The following is an 18023-nucleotide window of genomic DNA, read 5'->3' on the forward strand; positions in this document are numbered from 1 at the left end:
GAAAAAATTCTCTCCACCCATCACATTTGAGGGAAGGTATGAAGTTACTCTTGTTGATTGTATTCTTAAAAATACATATGATATCCTTAGAAAAGTCGTACAGATGAGATTAAATTAAGACCCTTTGACTTCTCTGACGTGAGTTTGGTGGCAAATTTTGAATCTGATGATTACCCCTATGCGACCATACTCTGTGAGCTACAACAATATGCAAGAGCAGTGTCGAATAATCAACAAAAAATTGCGAGTCAAAAAAGTGTGGTTTTACATTCAAATATTCAACAGAACTGAGGAGAATCTATATTAACAATCCATTTGAGAATTTTCCTCAATGAGGATTTACGTGAGGTTCTCGGTTTAAAAGATCTTATAATTAAAACAACAAATTAGAGTGGCAAGGATCATGTTACCTATTTAGACTATGCATCCGGCTTTTCATCGGCAATTGGGTTTTTCTTTATGCACCCTTTTTGAAACATCGAGAGTTGGTAGTACCAATGTCCCCCTTCTACGTTTTTTAGAACAAAAAACTAGTCGCAAATACATTCACCACTACAATATAAAGCATCTTCAATGCATTCATGTCAACACTTAAGAAGTAGATTGGGCGTCCCTCTAGCAATAACCAAAGATTTGGCCGTAATTAAATGTCAGTTTTGACCCATTCATTAACGTAATGGCTAATAAAAAAATGAAATTTGTCTGTGCTGATATTAATTGCTATGTTGCTACTCCTAGACCGCGACAGTTGGATTATGGAATGGAACATTACAGAGGTCTTTCATCAAAGTCCTGTTACGGTTTCGGCAATTGTTTTGCTAAGTTGTTTTACTCTGCATTAACCCTGGCAAAAAATCTATTGCACCAGTTGCCACGGATTTTGCGTCTTCTACATTACATTATTGGGCCTCTGGGTTTTTTTAAAGATAATGTTTGGCAAAGTCTCAGGTCCAGCGCATGATCCCTCGGCGATTGACTATCGTCTTAACAAAATGGAAAAAATTACAAAGGGCAAGAAATGCCTTAACACTCATCAGTGTTAAGTCAGGCCAGAAGCGAAAATCATCGTTCTTGTCAAAGGAGAAACCAAAAGTAAAAATTGTTTGATCGAAGAAGGATTTCTGTTCCTAGAAATGACATTTCTACAACATCAAGGATATCATCCTTAACTCATCTCTAAATCTTTTTAAACGTGGTTACTATGAACAATTCTATCCGGGACAGTCGATCTCTGAAAACTTTTATTTTCAAATTTATTCCAGTGATTTTTATTTCATAGATTTGACCTCCACATTTATAGATTTACATGTGATTGTCGAAAAATCTAACAATGAAAAAACATGTGCGTCTGAAGGGGTATTCTATGTAAACTGTGTACTGCAAAATTTGTTAAGACAAATCAGTGTCTACATAAATGTAATGTTGGTTACAACAAGCAATAACCTTTCAAATTATTCAAGTTATATACAATTCATGTTGATGACTCCAATTTCCTATAAGCCTTTGAGATGTATGGCCATTGGATATGAATATAAAACGGACACTGACGCTAGCAATGCACTTAAAGATGCGACAACTAAAGATTTACGCTTGGATGGGAAAATAAATTATTATACTCACTAAATCAATTTGAAACCTATTGGAGAATTACCCCTCAGGGCTGTGTTCTATTAGACTTGCACCATGGACACAAATCAAATACACAATGTGTTCAATTTGGATAGTCCAAATACAAATGCTATTGCATATCCTCAGATATTCTGGGCCTTAGTTAAAGTGTTAACAATACCCTTATCATTGTTAATAGTAGCCCATCAACTCTAAAGACGGGGCATTGGCTATGCGTCTTTCCAACAGCGTAGAGTATTGAATTTGTTGATCCTATTTTTCTACCGTATACGTTCTATGTGCCTCACATTAAAAACTTTCTTGAGCAGAGTGAAGGATCTATTATTCTAAATCAAATGCTTGTACAAGATTTATCAATCAAAAACGGTGGTTTTTAAGCACAATTATATTTTATTTTTTTATGTCATGGATGTACTTACAGTGAATTTATATTTACATTGAATTTCGTAGCATTTATAGCGACAATCCTCGAGTGAACGACTTTCCAGTTGAAAATATTATTTCCTACCTGTATAATATAATTTTTAGTGCCCTAAAAATAAAGTGCTTTAAAATTTTTTGTAAATTTGTTTATTAATAAAACTTGTATGTACAAAAAACTCCGTGTCCTTTAGATTTCTTCCCCTGCGTATAGGTAATCGCCAGAAACGATAAGTGGTGAAAGCTTGTCAGAATTCAAAGTATATTAATCTTGGCATGAAAAGTCAGGGTCACGTCATCTACAGTATTATGTAACTTCATTTTCATTAAATCTTTTCGTAAAGTCAATAATACTATTTTTATTCACACTTCATAAAATTTACGTGTTTAAATTTGGTTATTTGAAGCAATGTCACATAAAAAATTCTCATATGAAGAAGCACTTTCTTTAACAGCCAAACAAACGTCTGTAGGTTTATCATCATAATAGCCAGTATCTTCATAGCGTTACGTAAAAAACACTCTTTTATTATTCCAGCAATTGAAGTGTAGACCAGGTTCTTGTTCCCAAAACAATTTAAAACCACGACGATACCAGCCTCTTAAAATAAAATGAAATCTCATGTAGGATTTTTTTGTAATCATACCAGGGTAATTTTGTTTTCATTGATCACATTTATCATAGTAGCACTTGCAGCATAGGACCCTCTAGTATGAGAGTCGCAAATCTCTTCAAGACAGAAATTACAGTCTTAATCTGTACTGCATATCCTCTGTGCAATTTACACAGTTTGCATTATCTAAACTTTTCATTATAGTCATGAACAAAAGTATAATTCTCACAGGACTACCAGGTGACCAATGTATGCAAACATAAAGGACATTTGTAAAAGATTTTTCAATGTTGACTGTCTCACTTCCAAAACAAAACTGACTTGGGAAAATGAATGTTCTTTTCTATCTCTAGTCACTTATGCTGATTGCTTATTGGTTCACTAGAGACATGGGAGGAGTAACTGAAATTCTGGGTAATCTTCAAACAGATATGCCATATTATTTTTTTTGTTTCAATTATTACGTTTATAAAATCAGTTAAATGCCTTGTTGTCACGACACATAAGTCTCAGACAATAATCCAAAGATCGAGACTCATTTTTCATTATGTTGTCAATCATTCTTTTAGTGAAGATTCTTTTCTGCTTTGATAATCTTTGAAAATTATCATCTACAGTTCCCATTTTTCCAAAGTAACAAGATTTCCTATAATTTCCTCTCTGTCCACTTTATTCGTTTTTAATCATGACACTCTCACCACAAATTACAGACAAACAATAGATCTTGCTAGTGACAAACTTCTCCTTTTTATTGATTAATTCATGGTTTAATGGATGTTTACATGGGTAAACTATCATTGGTGCTAGTAACATTATTTTCTCCAATTCACTTTTACTTTCCTTGCAGATAATATCTGCTAGTGCCCATTTTATTTTGTTTGCGATTTCTCTGTCTATTACCACATTATTTTTACATAGGTAACAGTCTTGGCATCTATACAAGATATGTTGCATGACGCTGCGGGGGTACATTTGTCTTATTTTTACCTTTCGTTGAATGGTAATAGTAGGAGGATGGTGATAAGATCTGTCCACGGTTAACGTTTTACCATTCGCAAGAAGTTGACTTTCTTCATCAAGTAAAAGTTTTACGTTTACGTTCTCTTTCAATACTGACTTCTCTGAAGATACTGCTTTCGCATATCCACCTCTATAATACTTGAATTTTCTCGGTACTCTAACGAAATTTTACTCCTTACCATCAAGACAACGCACGTATATTATCCAATAGTGTTACCATTAGCACTTGTTTCATAATGCAAATATTTCTTTTTCTCAGCATTCAATGCTACTACAATGCTATCATGAACACACGCCTTCTTGGAATATTTTATCCTCAGTTAAGAAAAAAACAAGATGTTTATCTTTCTGATACAGAAATAATACTGAAGCAGAGTCACGCAAGATTGCGTTACCCCCCTCCCCTATGACATAACATGCACGTGCGTCTCGAAGAAGTTTAATAGGACCTGTGTCTTGAGGGAATTGCTGTTAACCTGAAATCATTAAGGACGAAAAGAGTAGCGGCTACGGGCCTTGTGGAAAGCAGTGAGGGGATACTACTACTTGCAGTAAAAAACTAGATTTTTCAATTTAATTTCTGAACATTTTTCAACTAATGCTGTTTAAACTTTGGCTCACCGTATATGAAAAATTAAAACAAAATTTGCATATTAATTTTGACAGATCTATTCTGTATATGAAGGGTTGTCCCCTTCTCAATACGTTGCTGTTTAAGCTAAAGTTGTTAGTAAAAATAGCTTCCTATTATAATTACACTGTTTCAGTTTTAGTAGACAGTCCAACTTCAGAGTAAAGAGTAATGTATTGAGGAGGAAGCAACCCTTAATATATTGGATAATTTCCGTTAGTTTTTCAAATAATGCCGGTAAATCTGACTTATCCTCTATGAAATATAACCCCTCCTCCTCCTGTAAAACTCCCCCGTCGAAAATTCATCCAACATAAAGTGCACCCTTTCCCCGTTAAATTGTCTCCTGAGAGTTCCATCCTTACTGAGAATCCCCCTGCCTGTAAAATTGCTTACGGACGATTCAGCCTGAAAAATTCTCCTTAGCATTTTTTCATTTGAATCAGACTTTAATCTCAAATCGGTTTCTCGATCTCTCCAGAAATGCCCCCTTCCGCGGAAATCAGAAAATGGAAATCCCAAAAAATGGAACACGTCGAAAAAGCCCGTGGATAATTCCCCCAGATCATCTTCAAATGAAAAATTTGACAAAGAAAATGTAAGACATTTAAAAAGAATTTCGTATAGTAATTCTGTCAAATCCCCCAGTGTAACCTATCCTCTGGAATATTCACCCCCAGAAATTTCCTTCCCAGCAGAATCTCCCCATAAATATCCACCCCAAGCGCAACCCCACGCCCCCCAAAAAAAGTGTCTGCCTACGGCCCAATAAAAAATACTATACGTAAACAATGGGATAATTTCATTACTTAGAGACCTCTCCCCACGGAATGTGAGGGTTCATTTTACACCTAAAGACATAATTATTTGGTTTTCAACTGTACTGAACAAAATGGCTATCTCAAAATTTTGATCAAAAATTTTTTAGTAAAAATGGACCTGGGAAGGGGGCCCAGTTGTCCTCCAATCTTTTTGGTCACTTAAAATAATGCATTAGAACTTTTAATTTCCGTTCGAATGAGCCCCTTCCCAAAATTCTCTGACCACTGGGTTTATACGATCACCCCTTGGGAAAAAAACAAATAAAAACGCATCAGTGAATTTTTCTGGTGAAAAATACGAAATTCCACATTTTTGCACACAAGAGTTTGAAGCCTTTATTTTTGTAAGTGATTTTTCTTCTGGCAAAAAATACAGAATTCCATATTTTACCAGATAGGAGCTTGAAGGCTTTATACAAGGATTTTCTGATACGCTGAATCTGATGATGTGATTTTCATTAAGATTTTATGACTTTTAAGGGATGTTTTCTCTTTTTTCAAAATTTTCGCAGGCTCGTAACCTTTGATGGGTAAATCTAAACTTAATGAAACTTATATATTTGAAATTAGCAAAGAAATTCACTTCTTCTGATAAATCTATTTATATCAAAATTTTGTTTTTTAAAGTTTCGGTTACTATTTAGCCAGGTCACTCCTTACTTATAGTTCGTTACGACGAACTATTTGAAAAGAATAAGGACTTAGTGTCTGGCTATTACTTTACAAGCGTTTTATATCCAGTTGAAGATGCAATCTTTCATAAAAGACACCCAAATACTTATGGGCGATGCTGTTTCAACAAGGTTCTTGTTGAGTACGGCCCTTGGACATAGGATCGAAATATTCATTCAAATTAGAATTTCCACTGAATGCGAAAAGAATTCCCTATTGTTCTTCATGTTTTTGACGTTTAGGTTTTGTAACCCTTACAATGAGCACACTACTACAATGGAGTTGTGCTCTCGATGAAGGTTTTCTGTAATATTGTATAGCCAAGGCCAATGTTTTAGCTAGTAACGGGCCCATTTATAACCAAACTTCACTCAAATTTTAAGATAGCTAGAGCTGGCTCCGAAATTTACTTCTCTGACCTTCCATTGAATTTATCTAAGACCAGCCAATCAGAGAGCTTCATTATCAGTCCTTAGCTGTATGGAAAAAATTTTAGGTGTTTAACCATATGGTGAAAATTTTCTATATTAGACTTTCTGAAATAGCCGATCAAACCGATCTTACAATAAAAGGGGACAATAACAGTTTGACATTAGCAAAATCTCAGCATTATCTGATCCAATGAAATGTAGTTATTAGAGACTGTTATTGCCAAGTTTTTTCAACTGAAAGTAAGGAACAACATTAAAACTGAAAACGAAAAGAAATTATTATGTTTATGAGGGGGATTACTCCCCCAAAACATCTCTCCCTTTACGCTAAAGTGTTTCAATACTTTTTAAAAAAGCTTCTTATTGTTCTAATTTAACAGTCAATCAATTCAATCAATTTATTCAACCAATAAATTTACGACAAAAACACTTCAGAAACACGCACCCCTGATCGTTTTTCAGGCCAAAAAATACAAAATTCCACGTGCTTTCAGATATCTGCTTCAAACCTACAGTAGGGTTCTCTCACATGCTGAATCTAATGGTGCGATTTTCATTAAGGTTTTATGACTTTTTAGATGGTGTTTCTGTTTTTTTTAAATTAGGCGAATTTTCCCAAGCTCGTAGCCTTTAATGGGTCAGATTAAACATAATGAAGCTCATTTATTTGAAATCAGCATAAAACTACAGTTTTTTTGATATATCTGTTGGTATCAAAATTATTTTTTTTATATTTTGGTTACTATTGAGCCTGATTATCTTTATAGTTCCTTACAACGAACTGTTTGACTATTAGTCACTTTTTAAAACGTTCCACTTTCAGGCAAACCGACATATTTTTCAATTTTTTTTTTTTATTTTGTCAACCGAAAAATGTTTTCTAGACCCGATTTTATTTGGCCGGTACCCCCAACTTCGATTGTTTTTGGTTCACAAGGGGTCACTTGGTCCAGCCACTTAAGAGCGTAGGTCTAAAGTCGTTTGGAGAAAAGAGTCTTTGGTTCTGTTTTAGCCTTTTCGGGGGAACCAATATTTTAATTCTGTTTTTCTAATGCATTGGTTTCTCGACTTAAAAACCAAATGGTTTACGCTTTATGCTAATTGGAAAATAGTTGAGTATTGCAGTCTTCATGGGTCTAGAATTTAAGCATACAAGCTTCTATCTAACCATTGGCCCTTTTTGGGGCCCGTTTGTGGATGAATTCTTCCTAAAACTAATGTTGTTTTAGTATATCAGCATCCCCTTACAGAAGAGGCGTACAGTTTTAAGTTTTTAGTTGTTCAATTTTTTTTTGCTATTTTTTGGTCCTTTATTAGGCCCAGTGTTCGTAGGAACATTATTTTCATTTTCGTATTGTATATATACAAAAGGAAAAGAAATTTGTATTTTTCTATTACCTTAGCCCAAATGCTTAGGATTTAGTTTTAAGGCCAACTTCAATTTTTTCTTCCCTAATTTGACCCTATGGGGTCCTTGCCCCAAACAGCTTATTTTGCACATTAATATCTTCTTGGCCTAAGAGCTTGACTGTATTTTTCAAACTGGTCAGAGCCAAATATTTTTACCTTCCTCCCCTCACAAAATTTGTGATTTTACTGGCTGAGAAAGCAATTCTTGAAGGTTTTGAACCTATCAAACACCCAAGATCAAACACACGCCCTTTTTTTTATTATACATTATCTGTGAATCTAAAATCTATGCGTAAACAATTAACAATTTAAATTATTTTGGGTCCTTCCTTAGGGGTTTGGTAGTCGTATCATCCCTGGAGGTGCGTTTATTGGACCTTCTGACTTTTCCCAACAAAGTGGTTATCTCAAAACTATTGTCAAATGTCTTGGTGGATTAGAAGCGGCTGATCCTGGAAACGACATAGAGGGGAGGGCAGGGGCTGACTGCCATCCAACCGACTCTTTAAAAGGGAAGTAGAAGTTCCAGTGTGTGAAACTTCAGGCTTAAATTTTAAAATTTTATCATGCTTTCATTTTATTCTAGATGCTCCAGTTTGTGTGTACATCCATGGTGGGTATTGGCAAGATTTAAGCAAAAATATATCTGCATACCCAGTTCAACCCCTATATGATGCAAAGTGTGTCACTGTAATACTTGGGTATGACTTAGCCCCGAAAGGTATTCTTTTTCATACTAGTATAGGATTGATATAGTCTATTTTTTCAGTGTTTGAAAAAACTTCTTATTCCAATACAATGGTTTTTGTATATTAGCATTTGTTTTTTTGGAATGGTTCACAAAGCCAAACTTTAGCAAAAAATGAACAGGGAGGAGGAGGGGACAGTCTTCGTAACATACGGAATATTTTATGTTCTCTTTAGGTTTTAATGTTGCTCCTTACCTTCAGCTGAAAGAACTTTCTTTTGTTATGTAATTTCTTATGTTTTTCAAATCATTAGAGTGCCTAACCAAGATATAAAGTTTAGAACTGACCGCATGCCCCTTCCCCCTCAATTTCTGGCTTTAAATTGTGCGTATCAATAATTCTAATTAATTTGTAGCACCCCACCTTTTCAGTTTTTCTGATCAAAAATAAAAATGTTAGACTATTACTAAAATTTTAGACAAAATTTTCAATGTCCAGTTAATCTTTTTGACGAATGCTAGTTTTGTTGAATAAGTCCTTAAGCTAACGATGCTGTTACTGCAGAATTTCGGGTGGACAGAAAGGGGTATTATTCATATGGATGGCGATTGCGGGTGTCTTTTGATCTTCTTCACAGCTAAAGCCATTACAACCTTTACAATAAGGTTCTCTGATGCTCGAATACGTTATGTACACATATTTAAATACATTAAAACATTGTAAATAAATAGGAAAAGAGAAATATTACTATTTTAAATCGCTGAAGCTAAATCTCTTGGTAGCTCTCCCAACCCTCAAGAAACTTCCTGAATGGTCATGGTGCTCCGCCCTCCCTTTTCCACCTCTTATCCTGGAGGCATGTGAATGTTACATTTTATGCTATATGGAAAAAGTTAGTCGCAATTTGAAGTTTAATATTACTCCCCCCACTAGCACCAATAATAAGGGTGTTGACCAAAAATATTCCTGGGGATTGAGAGGGATTAGAAATAATTTTCTATCAATTACAAATTTCCATCAATGATAATACACTCTCTGGGGCATCTCTTCCTCATTGTTCAGCCTTCATTGTTCAGCCTTCATAATACATCTACATTGTTCAGCCTTCATAATACATCTAGTACTTACACATCACTGTGTATAATTTTATGAAATATAAAATTACTTTAGTTTGTCAGTTTACTTATGAAAAAAAAATCAGTTTAGTTTATGAAGCTTTAAAATAAATGTCATAAACATTTTTCTGCGACAAGAAGGGAGTTATCACCCCACACCATCCTTATTCAAGCTTAGCCTAAATGAAGATGGGAAAATAATTTCTAATTCCTCCATGTTCTTTCTATATTTACATGAAGGTTCATGGAGAGATAGACATGGGCTTTAAAATATGCTTTTTTAGATACCCCCCGCCCTCGTCAATACAGTGACCGTTCACAATAGCTGATGTACTATTTATATATCACTTAATATGATGCTCAATTAAATGAATGAATTCAGTGAAATCAAGCATTAAGTTAATTGAGGAACTTTGGTTTTATACGATCATCCCTGGGGGGTGATCGTGTGAAACGCCAAATAAACACAAGTCTTTGATGTTTACTCTGGGGGAAACCTTCTTTATTTTCCGGATTATAGGAATAGAAGTCCGAAAAGTCCACAGTTGGGCACAGAATCTAATGGTGTGGTTTTCATTAAAGTTGTGTCTTTTTTTGGTGTTAGGTGACCCCTGTTTCATGTAAATTTTCCCAGGCTGTAAGCTTTGGATTGGTAACATTAAACATAATGGAAACTTTTTCAAATAAACACAAAAGTAAAATTTTTTTGATGCAATAGTCGTTATCAAAATTTGTTTCTTAGAGTTTTGGCTACAATTGTGCCGAGTTGCTCCTAACTTTGATTTAGCGACCATGAACTGTTCGAAAATGAAAATTTTACCCCAATTTTAGGTAGGAGCTTCAAACCTCCGTCTAAGGTTCACTAGCATTATGACTTTGAATCTGTTACTTTTATCAAGATTACACTCTTTTTTGGAGATGACAGCTCTTTAATGCGTTTCAAGCATGTTGAGTTTGAAAGTTCAGTTCCTACCTGGATAGAATCCTAGAATTTCTCCTGGGTCTCTTGTTTTGCGCAATTTTTATACCCAAATCTAGGGTACCCTGTCATGTCTTCTGAAACTTTTTCAATAGGTAAAACAGACACGTGCAAAAGAGAATGACAGAAAGAAGCTTTTGTTCTCAGACCTCTACAATTTTTAACATACTTACTAAATTACGTCCCGGCCATTCTCATGGGACGTTTTTGGGCCACAATTGCTTCCAGAATGTGCGAAAGGATGAAGTATACCGCCTTATCTGGTAGTTTGTGATAACCTAACTATGAGATATTGAGCTTGTTGAACACATTTGTCGACATTTCCCCTATGCTACTTTTACTTTTCAAACAACTACGCATATTTATAATTGTATGCATATGTGTCTTTCTGGAGATAACAAATTTTGAAGCGACAAATCCATTTTCTTACCAAAGCCCTGGAGAAATAAAATAATTTCATATAAAAAAATGATCGATCAAAATATTATTATTAGATGAAGTGAGCTTAATCTAACACGATGTATAATAAAAGGAATTTTAATAAAGACTCCAATATACATAAGATTTGTGATCTGTATATTTTCTTTCTATATTTAGTGGATGGGGACTATTTATTATGCAGTTTGAAGCTATATCTTCTATAGCTTCAAAATCCCTCCTCCCTACTAGCTATTCTTGAGTTATTGAATTCAAGAGGTTGATTTTTTGAACCTGAATCTTCAGGGACGGTAAAGAGAAATTTCAAACCTAATAAAGAGCATTTACTGAGTTTTATGTGTTTGTACATTATATGTAATCATTAGAGTTTTAAAAACACTTCTCCGTACTATCTGTTCTCAAACTTTTGAATTCAGTCCATAGACTATTGTTTAACCCAAACCTTAAGATAATTATTAACAGAATATTATTATCAGTACGGCAGGTTTAATCTCCCCTTAAAATATTTTCTGGCTGTGAATGAGAATTGGCTATACACAGTATCGTTATGATCATAACAGTTTTATATCCTTTGGAGGAAAAGGGAAGGGCCAAATTTTTAAGGGGCGGGGTTGAGTAACTTTCTTTTAGAACATAATTTTTTTGAACTTGAGATTTTCATGCGGCTGTCCCTATGGTACTCTATGGCTGGATGTCGACATTAGATGGTTTATTCTATGCTTTAAATAATATTAATTATGCACTGGAAGGATAAACAGTTTATCATTTAAAAAAGTGAAGATGAAACATTTGAAGAAAGTTTGGGCACATGATAAAGTTATTGTTGCGTTGAATGCTGACGAAGACCAATATCTGAACTACAAAACAAGTAATTGTTGGGATATTATAGGAAATGTATGCGTGCATTGTCATCACCATGAGAGATTAAATTTCTTTGGAGCATCGAAAGGATTCCGCGCTTATGAGGTTGGATTTGCGACAGTAGCATTTCCAGTGAAGTTTGTGCTCAAAGATGATGCAAGTCTGAAACTAATAATTGACGATGATGGTCATTTCCTTGCTAATGATTTTGGTACCACGTTACCTGTTGACAGATCCTATCCCCACGTTTCTGGTATTAGAATTCAAATGAGAGTTAAGGAGAAAAGAAAGACCTACAGCTGCACTAATATCGTAGTGTATATCTTGTCTATGTGCAAGAACTGTATTGTATGTAAAAATAATGTGGTAAGACAGCAAAATCTAAAGCAAAATAAAAAGGGTATTGACAGACAACATATAAACGGGGCTATAAAGGGAATTGATTGAAAAACCAAGCATCTACAAACACAACAACTATAACCGATGGTTTACCAAAGGATGCAGCCAATGAGCCCAATAATTCCTATGATGATCTTTGTGATGTACTTTTAGTTGAATCCATGTTAAAACTCATGTATGATTAAAAAAATTGAATAGGTGAGATGTCAAGAGAAAATATAATGAAGTATTTTATGGTATGAATTCAAAGCATTCATTGTTTTATGATGATATTCTACATACCAGTATTTTAATAAAAATATTTCCTGCATTACTTTTTTTGTCTCCATTAATTTTAGGGTACGCTAGCAAATCGAGCGTTCACAGTGTTTACAAAAAAGCCAGAGATGTAAGAAAAGTAAGCTAAAAGACATTTGACTACAATAAACTTAGGTAGTTGATACATTTCGAATGTTTTGGTTGCTGGCTGAGTACAAAAAAATGTTCTGAGTTTTATCTAAAGAAGAGATTGAATTTCAAATTACGTTCTGTATGGGAAATTTGACGGGTAACATTGTGTGATCATTGGTGAACATAATTTTTGCTGGGATTTATTTCTGTTCGCCTGTATCAGTGGTACCCTGTGGCTGATGACAATACCTAGTTTCTCGTATGTCTTAAATCAGTATTTTTTGCACATTAGAAGGATTAATGATTGGAGTATATGAAACTGATTTTATCGGCTTGAAGTTGTCATCATCTTGTGGTGTTACATTTGAATGGGCACTTTTGATGAGAACATGAAGAAATTGACTATTATTACTGGAAAGTGAACTATAATATGATTGACTATAATAAAAGCTTGCTGAGTACTATATTACGATATTTTAACCGACTTAGATCTTTTGACCAATTGTTTACACCTTATAATTAAAATGGTGAAGAACTGAGTATTGTTAAGGAAGAAGTCAGGGAACTAGCTGATTTTGTTGTACTCAAAACTGCTTTAATTGAATTTTTATACCAGTCAGTGGCTAAGAAACTTTGGAATTACCAACTAGTTTAGATTATTATCAGTGCTTTCACTAAACTTTGTGGTACTCAGCCAGCTGCTATAACAATCGGAATTCATCAGTTAGCAGAGTTTGTTGTCCTCAAAAGTGCTTTTATTAAATGTTTGGTACTTGGCCAGCTAGCAAAAGACATGGAATTTATAAGTTAGCTTAGTTTTCTGTACTCAAAAAAGCTTTTACTAATATTCTTATATTCAATCAGTGACTAAGACACTTGAGAGTCAGAAACTAGTAGTGTTTATTGTACTCGAAAGTGTTTTCATTAATTTTATGTGGTACTCATCCATTAACTAAAACACTGATTTTGTTATACTCAAAAGTGCTTTCATTATTTTTTTTTCACTCAGTCAGTAACTAAAGCACTCGGAATTTACCAACCAGCTGAGTTTGTTGTAATAAAGCATAAGGAATTTAACAACTAGCTTAGTTTTTTTTTGTACTCAAAATTGCTTTTTGTAAATTTTTGATAACCAGTTAGCTATTAAAACACTCGAATTCATCGACTAGTTGAGTTTGTTGTACTCAAAAGCGCTTTCATGAGTCTGTTGTACTCTAAAGTTCCATAATTATTTTTGAAAAATCCTGTTCATGTATCTCTAACCATTAAAAGACATCTGTTTAATTTCGGTATTCCTTAATCCAGCTCTAATGAAAATCAAAGACCAAATTAATATGGTAAAAGTATTTATTACAAATATAAAGGCATAACATTCTTATAAGTGCCATCAGTGACAAGATTCGGCTTAAATTGATAAATGGGTATTCTTCAAGAATGAGGCTGAATTCTTGTATATCAAATTCCTTTTATACGAATATTCTCTTTCATTTCTCAAGGAAAGTGAAAAGTCATGTAGGGGGATACTGGTTTTCTTGATCTTTTATTTTGCTCTATGTGACCTTTTTCTAGAATAGTATGCCTCCTTTTCCAAGACCATCGTTGTGATTTTAAGCTTTCATGGGGTGGCAAGGGCGCCTTTTCTTTTGCTAGTTTCTTAGTTGACGAATCTAAAATAGAGTTTCTCTCCACTCTGATTGAATTGATTTCACTGAATATTTTTCTCCTCATCTCTTCCGGATTCAACTCATCTATTCTAATATCCACATGTTCTAAATTGATTTCATTAGACTCATAAGGATTGGCTAAATCATGATATTGTCTTTTATATATCATAGAATTGCAGTAAAAAAATTCTATTTCAAATTTTCATCCATCATTCAACGCAGCAATGACTTTATTATGTGCACACACTTTTTTCGAATATTCCATGTTAACTTTTTTTAAATGATGTAAACGTTTATTTGTCCAGTGCAAAATCAATATTGACCAAAAGATCTAATAAACCATCTACTGTGGATGTCCAATCATACAGTACAATGCGGATTGCCGCATAAGAAAATTCAAGTTAAAAAATTCTGTTCTAAAAGAAAGTAATCCCCCGCCCCTTAAATATCTGATCTCCCCTTCCCTCCGAAGGTAATGGAGTCCTGTTATGTTAATTACAACAGAGTCTATATCCATTTCTCGTTAACAACCAAAAAAATAATTTAAGGAGAGATAGACCCTGTTGTTCTCATAATCCATATTCAACTAATAATCATGTTATGGCCTGGGTTCAATTGTACTTCATGGACTTAATTCACAAGTTTAAGAATAACTAATATTTTCTAGTAATAATTATTTCTAATAATAATTATATTTTTGTCCTCAAAAGTGCTTTAACTAATATTTTTATATTCAATCAGCGACTAAGACACTTGGGAGTTTTCAACTAGTAGTGTTTATTGTACTCAAAAGTGTTTTCACTAATTTTTATGGAGAGATATACTTCATGGAATTAATTCACAAGTTTAAGAATAACTAATATTTTCTAGTAATAATTATTTCTAATAATAATTATATTTCTGTCCTCAAAAGTGCTTTAACTAATATTTTTATATTCAATCAGCGACTAAGACACTTGGGAGTTTTCAACTAGTAGTGTTTATTGTACTCAAAAGTGTTTTCACTAATTTTTATGGAGAGATATACTTCATGGAATTAATTCACAAGTTTAAGAATAACTAATAGGGAGAGGTGTTTTTAAAAAAAAACTTATTATCACTTCATAAAATTCAGTAAAAGCTCTTTTTTAGTTTTGATATTGCTCTCTACCGCCCCCTGAAGGTCCAGGTCCAAGCTATTTTACGGATTGAATTCAATGGCTCAAGAATAGCTTGAAGGGAGGGTGATTTTAAAACTATAGGTGATATAAATACAATTCGCTATCTAAAGGGGACTCTAAATGTCATTAGATAAGCCGGAACTGTATAAGAAACTGTCCCCATCCATTAAACATAGAACGGAAATGTGTAGATCACAAACCTCTTGTATATTAGAGTCCTTGTTGAGATTCCTTTTATTAGACATTCTGTTACACTAAGCTCGCTTCATCTAATGAAAATTGCTTGGACGATCATTCCTTTATATGAAAATATTTGTCGGAGATACTTTACACAACGGGAGTACTGCGCACTTCTATCGATGGGATTATTTTAGGGTGAAATTACATGTGGCATGCATTTCTTAGAATTTCCTTATCGCCCGGAAACTCTGATAACACCATATGTGTAGGGCTGCGCTTTTACCAATTAAATAGTTTCAAAGAGAAGATGTACATATATTGTTCCTAGAAAATGTTAAGACTCTCATTTGTCTCGTTTGTTGTCATCTCATTGATTTTTATGCCTCTTTGTTGTTGTAAGACTCTCATAAAAGTTTTTAGCCGGATACGAGGGACTAGGAACTCCAGTAGCACATTGGGATATGTGTGTGCTTTAAATAAAGGGATATTTGTGTGCTTGAAGTAATAGGATCGGTGTCTGCTTAAACGGATAGAGGCCATACTACTAATATTTTTCAAAGGATTAATAATAGTAACATTATGTCTGGAAATCATAAAACTGCAGTTGTTTGCAAAACTTCCAACTTAATACACCATTGGAAACTTCAAAATTGGGGAACTCTTTCAGCAGGGATACAAAACTAAAATCCCAGGGTCTGGCAAGTGCTATTGTGAAAATGGCAACTCGTATAATTGATTCTAATATGCCTGCATGTAAGTTGTTCTGCTTCAAAAACTGTTATTCTGTTTTGTTAAATTTGTGGAGTTCTACAAACATAAGAATTCATAGCTCAAAATAAATATTGCTTTCATTAATTTGTAAGTTATTTTTTGGCCCTTAGAAGGCCCAGGGGGTGTTTCTCCTACTCCCCCTTGTGAAAATTTTGCTTGTTTTGATTTTACTTTGTTATCTATTATAATTTCTGCTCGTTCTCGGTTTTTTTATTTATTCACAGTGATGTATTGTAGTTCTACAATGGGAAATGATTTTACTTTGTTTTTGCTTATCTTTAGTTTATTTAGCTCTTTACTTTTCTTCGAAAAATTATTTCTATGAAAAAAGTTTTTCAAAAGTAACTTTTGTTCTCTTTTAATTGACTTTGTCTTTTTTATTGGTCGAGAAAAGAAGCTTTTAAATCTTTACGGTTTTTCAAAGAGTTCGTGGTAACGAGCTAGAAGTAACTAGTGATGCTTCTCAATAATAATCGAAGCTCTAAGAAACAGATTTTTGACAACAATCAACGAATCAAAAGTGTTGAATTTGATGCCGATTCAAAATATATAAACTTCATTAAGTTTGATTTTACCCATAATAAGTTATGATCCCGAGAAAATTTGCCCGATTTTAGAAAAGTGGGAAAACATTGGGAAAGGACCAAAAAAACATCGTGATCTTAACGAAAATTGCAAACATAAATTCAGCATATTAGAGAACCTTACCGAAGAGGTTTCAAGCTCCTATATACAAAAATGTGGAATTTTGTATTTTTTGCCAGAAGACAGATTACGGATGTAATCTGTGAACTGTGAGAATACTTGAACAGAGTTCATGTATTCATTCCAATGTTTTTCTCAGAGTTGATTGTATCGACCCAACGTCCTAGAAGATCATGAGAGGGGTCATTTAGTAGGAAAGCAAAATTTCTTGCGCTCTATTTAAGTGACCAATAAAATTGAAGGATATCTACCCCCCCCCCCCGCCCCCTTTTCTCCAAAATCGTCTTAGATAGTCTTTTTGTTCAGAATAGTTTAAAAGTTAAACAACTATGTATTTGGGAATAATATGACCCCCTAGGGCCCTGGGAAAAGGACTCTAAGCTATGAAATGTATCCATTGTTTGCGTATAATATTTTTTAGTGAGGATGGACCTATCCAGAGAGAATTTCCTGGAAGGTGTATCTTATGTGGGAGGAACTCTACGGAGAATTTTCCTGTGATGGAAGGGAGTTTTTCATGGATATCATGAATAGTGCTGGATTTACCGGGATTACTTGAAAAAACTATTAGAAATCAAATAAAAAATAAGTTTTTTTCAACGGAAAGTAAAGGGCAGCATGCAAAGTAAAATAAGAAAAATATTATTCCGCACATAAAGGGCTTACCCCCCTCCTCAATACCTTGCTCTTTACGCGAAAGTTTGACTGCTTGTCCCAATTAATGAGAAAACGACTCCTGAAACGCAAGGGCCGTTTAATTAGATTAAGAAGCTTTCTTAGAAGTGCCATAAAGCGCAAAGAGCATGGTATTGAAGATGGGACCATTCCCTCATATACGGAATAATTTCTGTTCATTTTGAAGTTTAGTGCTGCTCCTTACTTTCAGTTGAAAAATATTGTTATTTATTTAATCCCTATAAGAACAGAAATTTTGGCTTGTTATTTAAAGCGTGGAAAAAATTGTGCAACAATTTTTAATGATGGTTGCGCTATACTGCTTTGGATTGATGGGTGAGGGGAAAAA

At 34.0% G+C, this 18023-nt stretch overlaps 1 protein-coding gene across 5 annotated transcripts in view; it reads left to right on the plus strand.

Moving 5' to 3' along the window:
• LOC136031463 (kynurenine formamidase-like) overlaps positions 1-18023 on the plus strand; it is a 106386-nt gene that overhangs the window by 60564 nt on the left and 27799 nt on the right. For all 5 annotated transcript variants that reach the window (XM_065711080.1, XM_065711081.1, XM_065711084.1 and 2 more), the window contains one exon: positions 8235-8369. In XM_065711080.1, the coding sequence (XP_065567152.1) occupies positions 8235-8369 (135 nt within the window). The remainder of the gene's footprint in view (positions 1-8234; positions 8370-18023) is intronic.

The sequence above is a fragment of the Artemia franciscana genome, chromosome 9, assembly GCF_032884065.1.
Source record: "Artemia franciscana chromosome 9, ASM3288406v1, whole genome shotgun sequence".
NCBI classification, from domain to species: Eukaryota; Metazoa; Arthropoda; class Branchiopoda; order Anostraca; family Artemiidae; genus Artemia; species Artemia franciscana.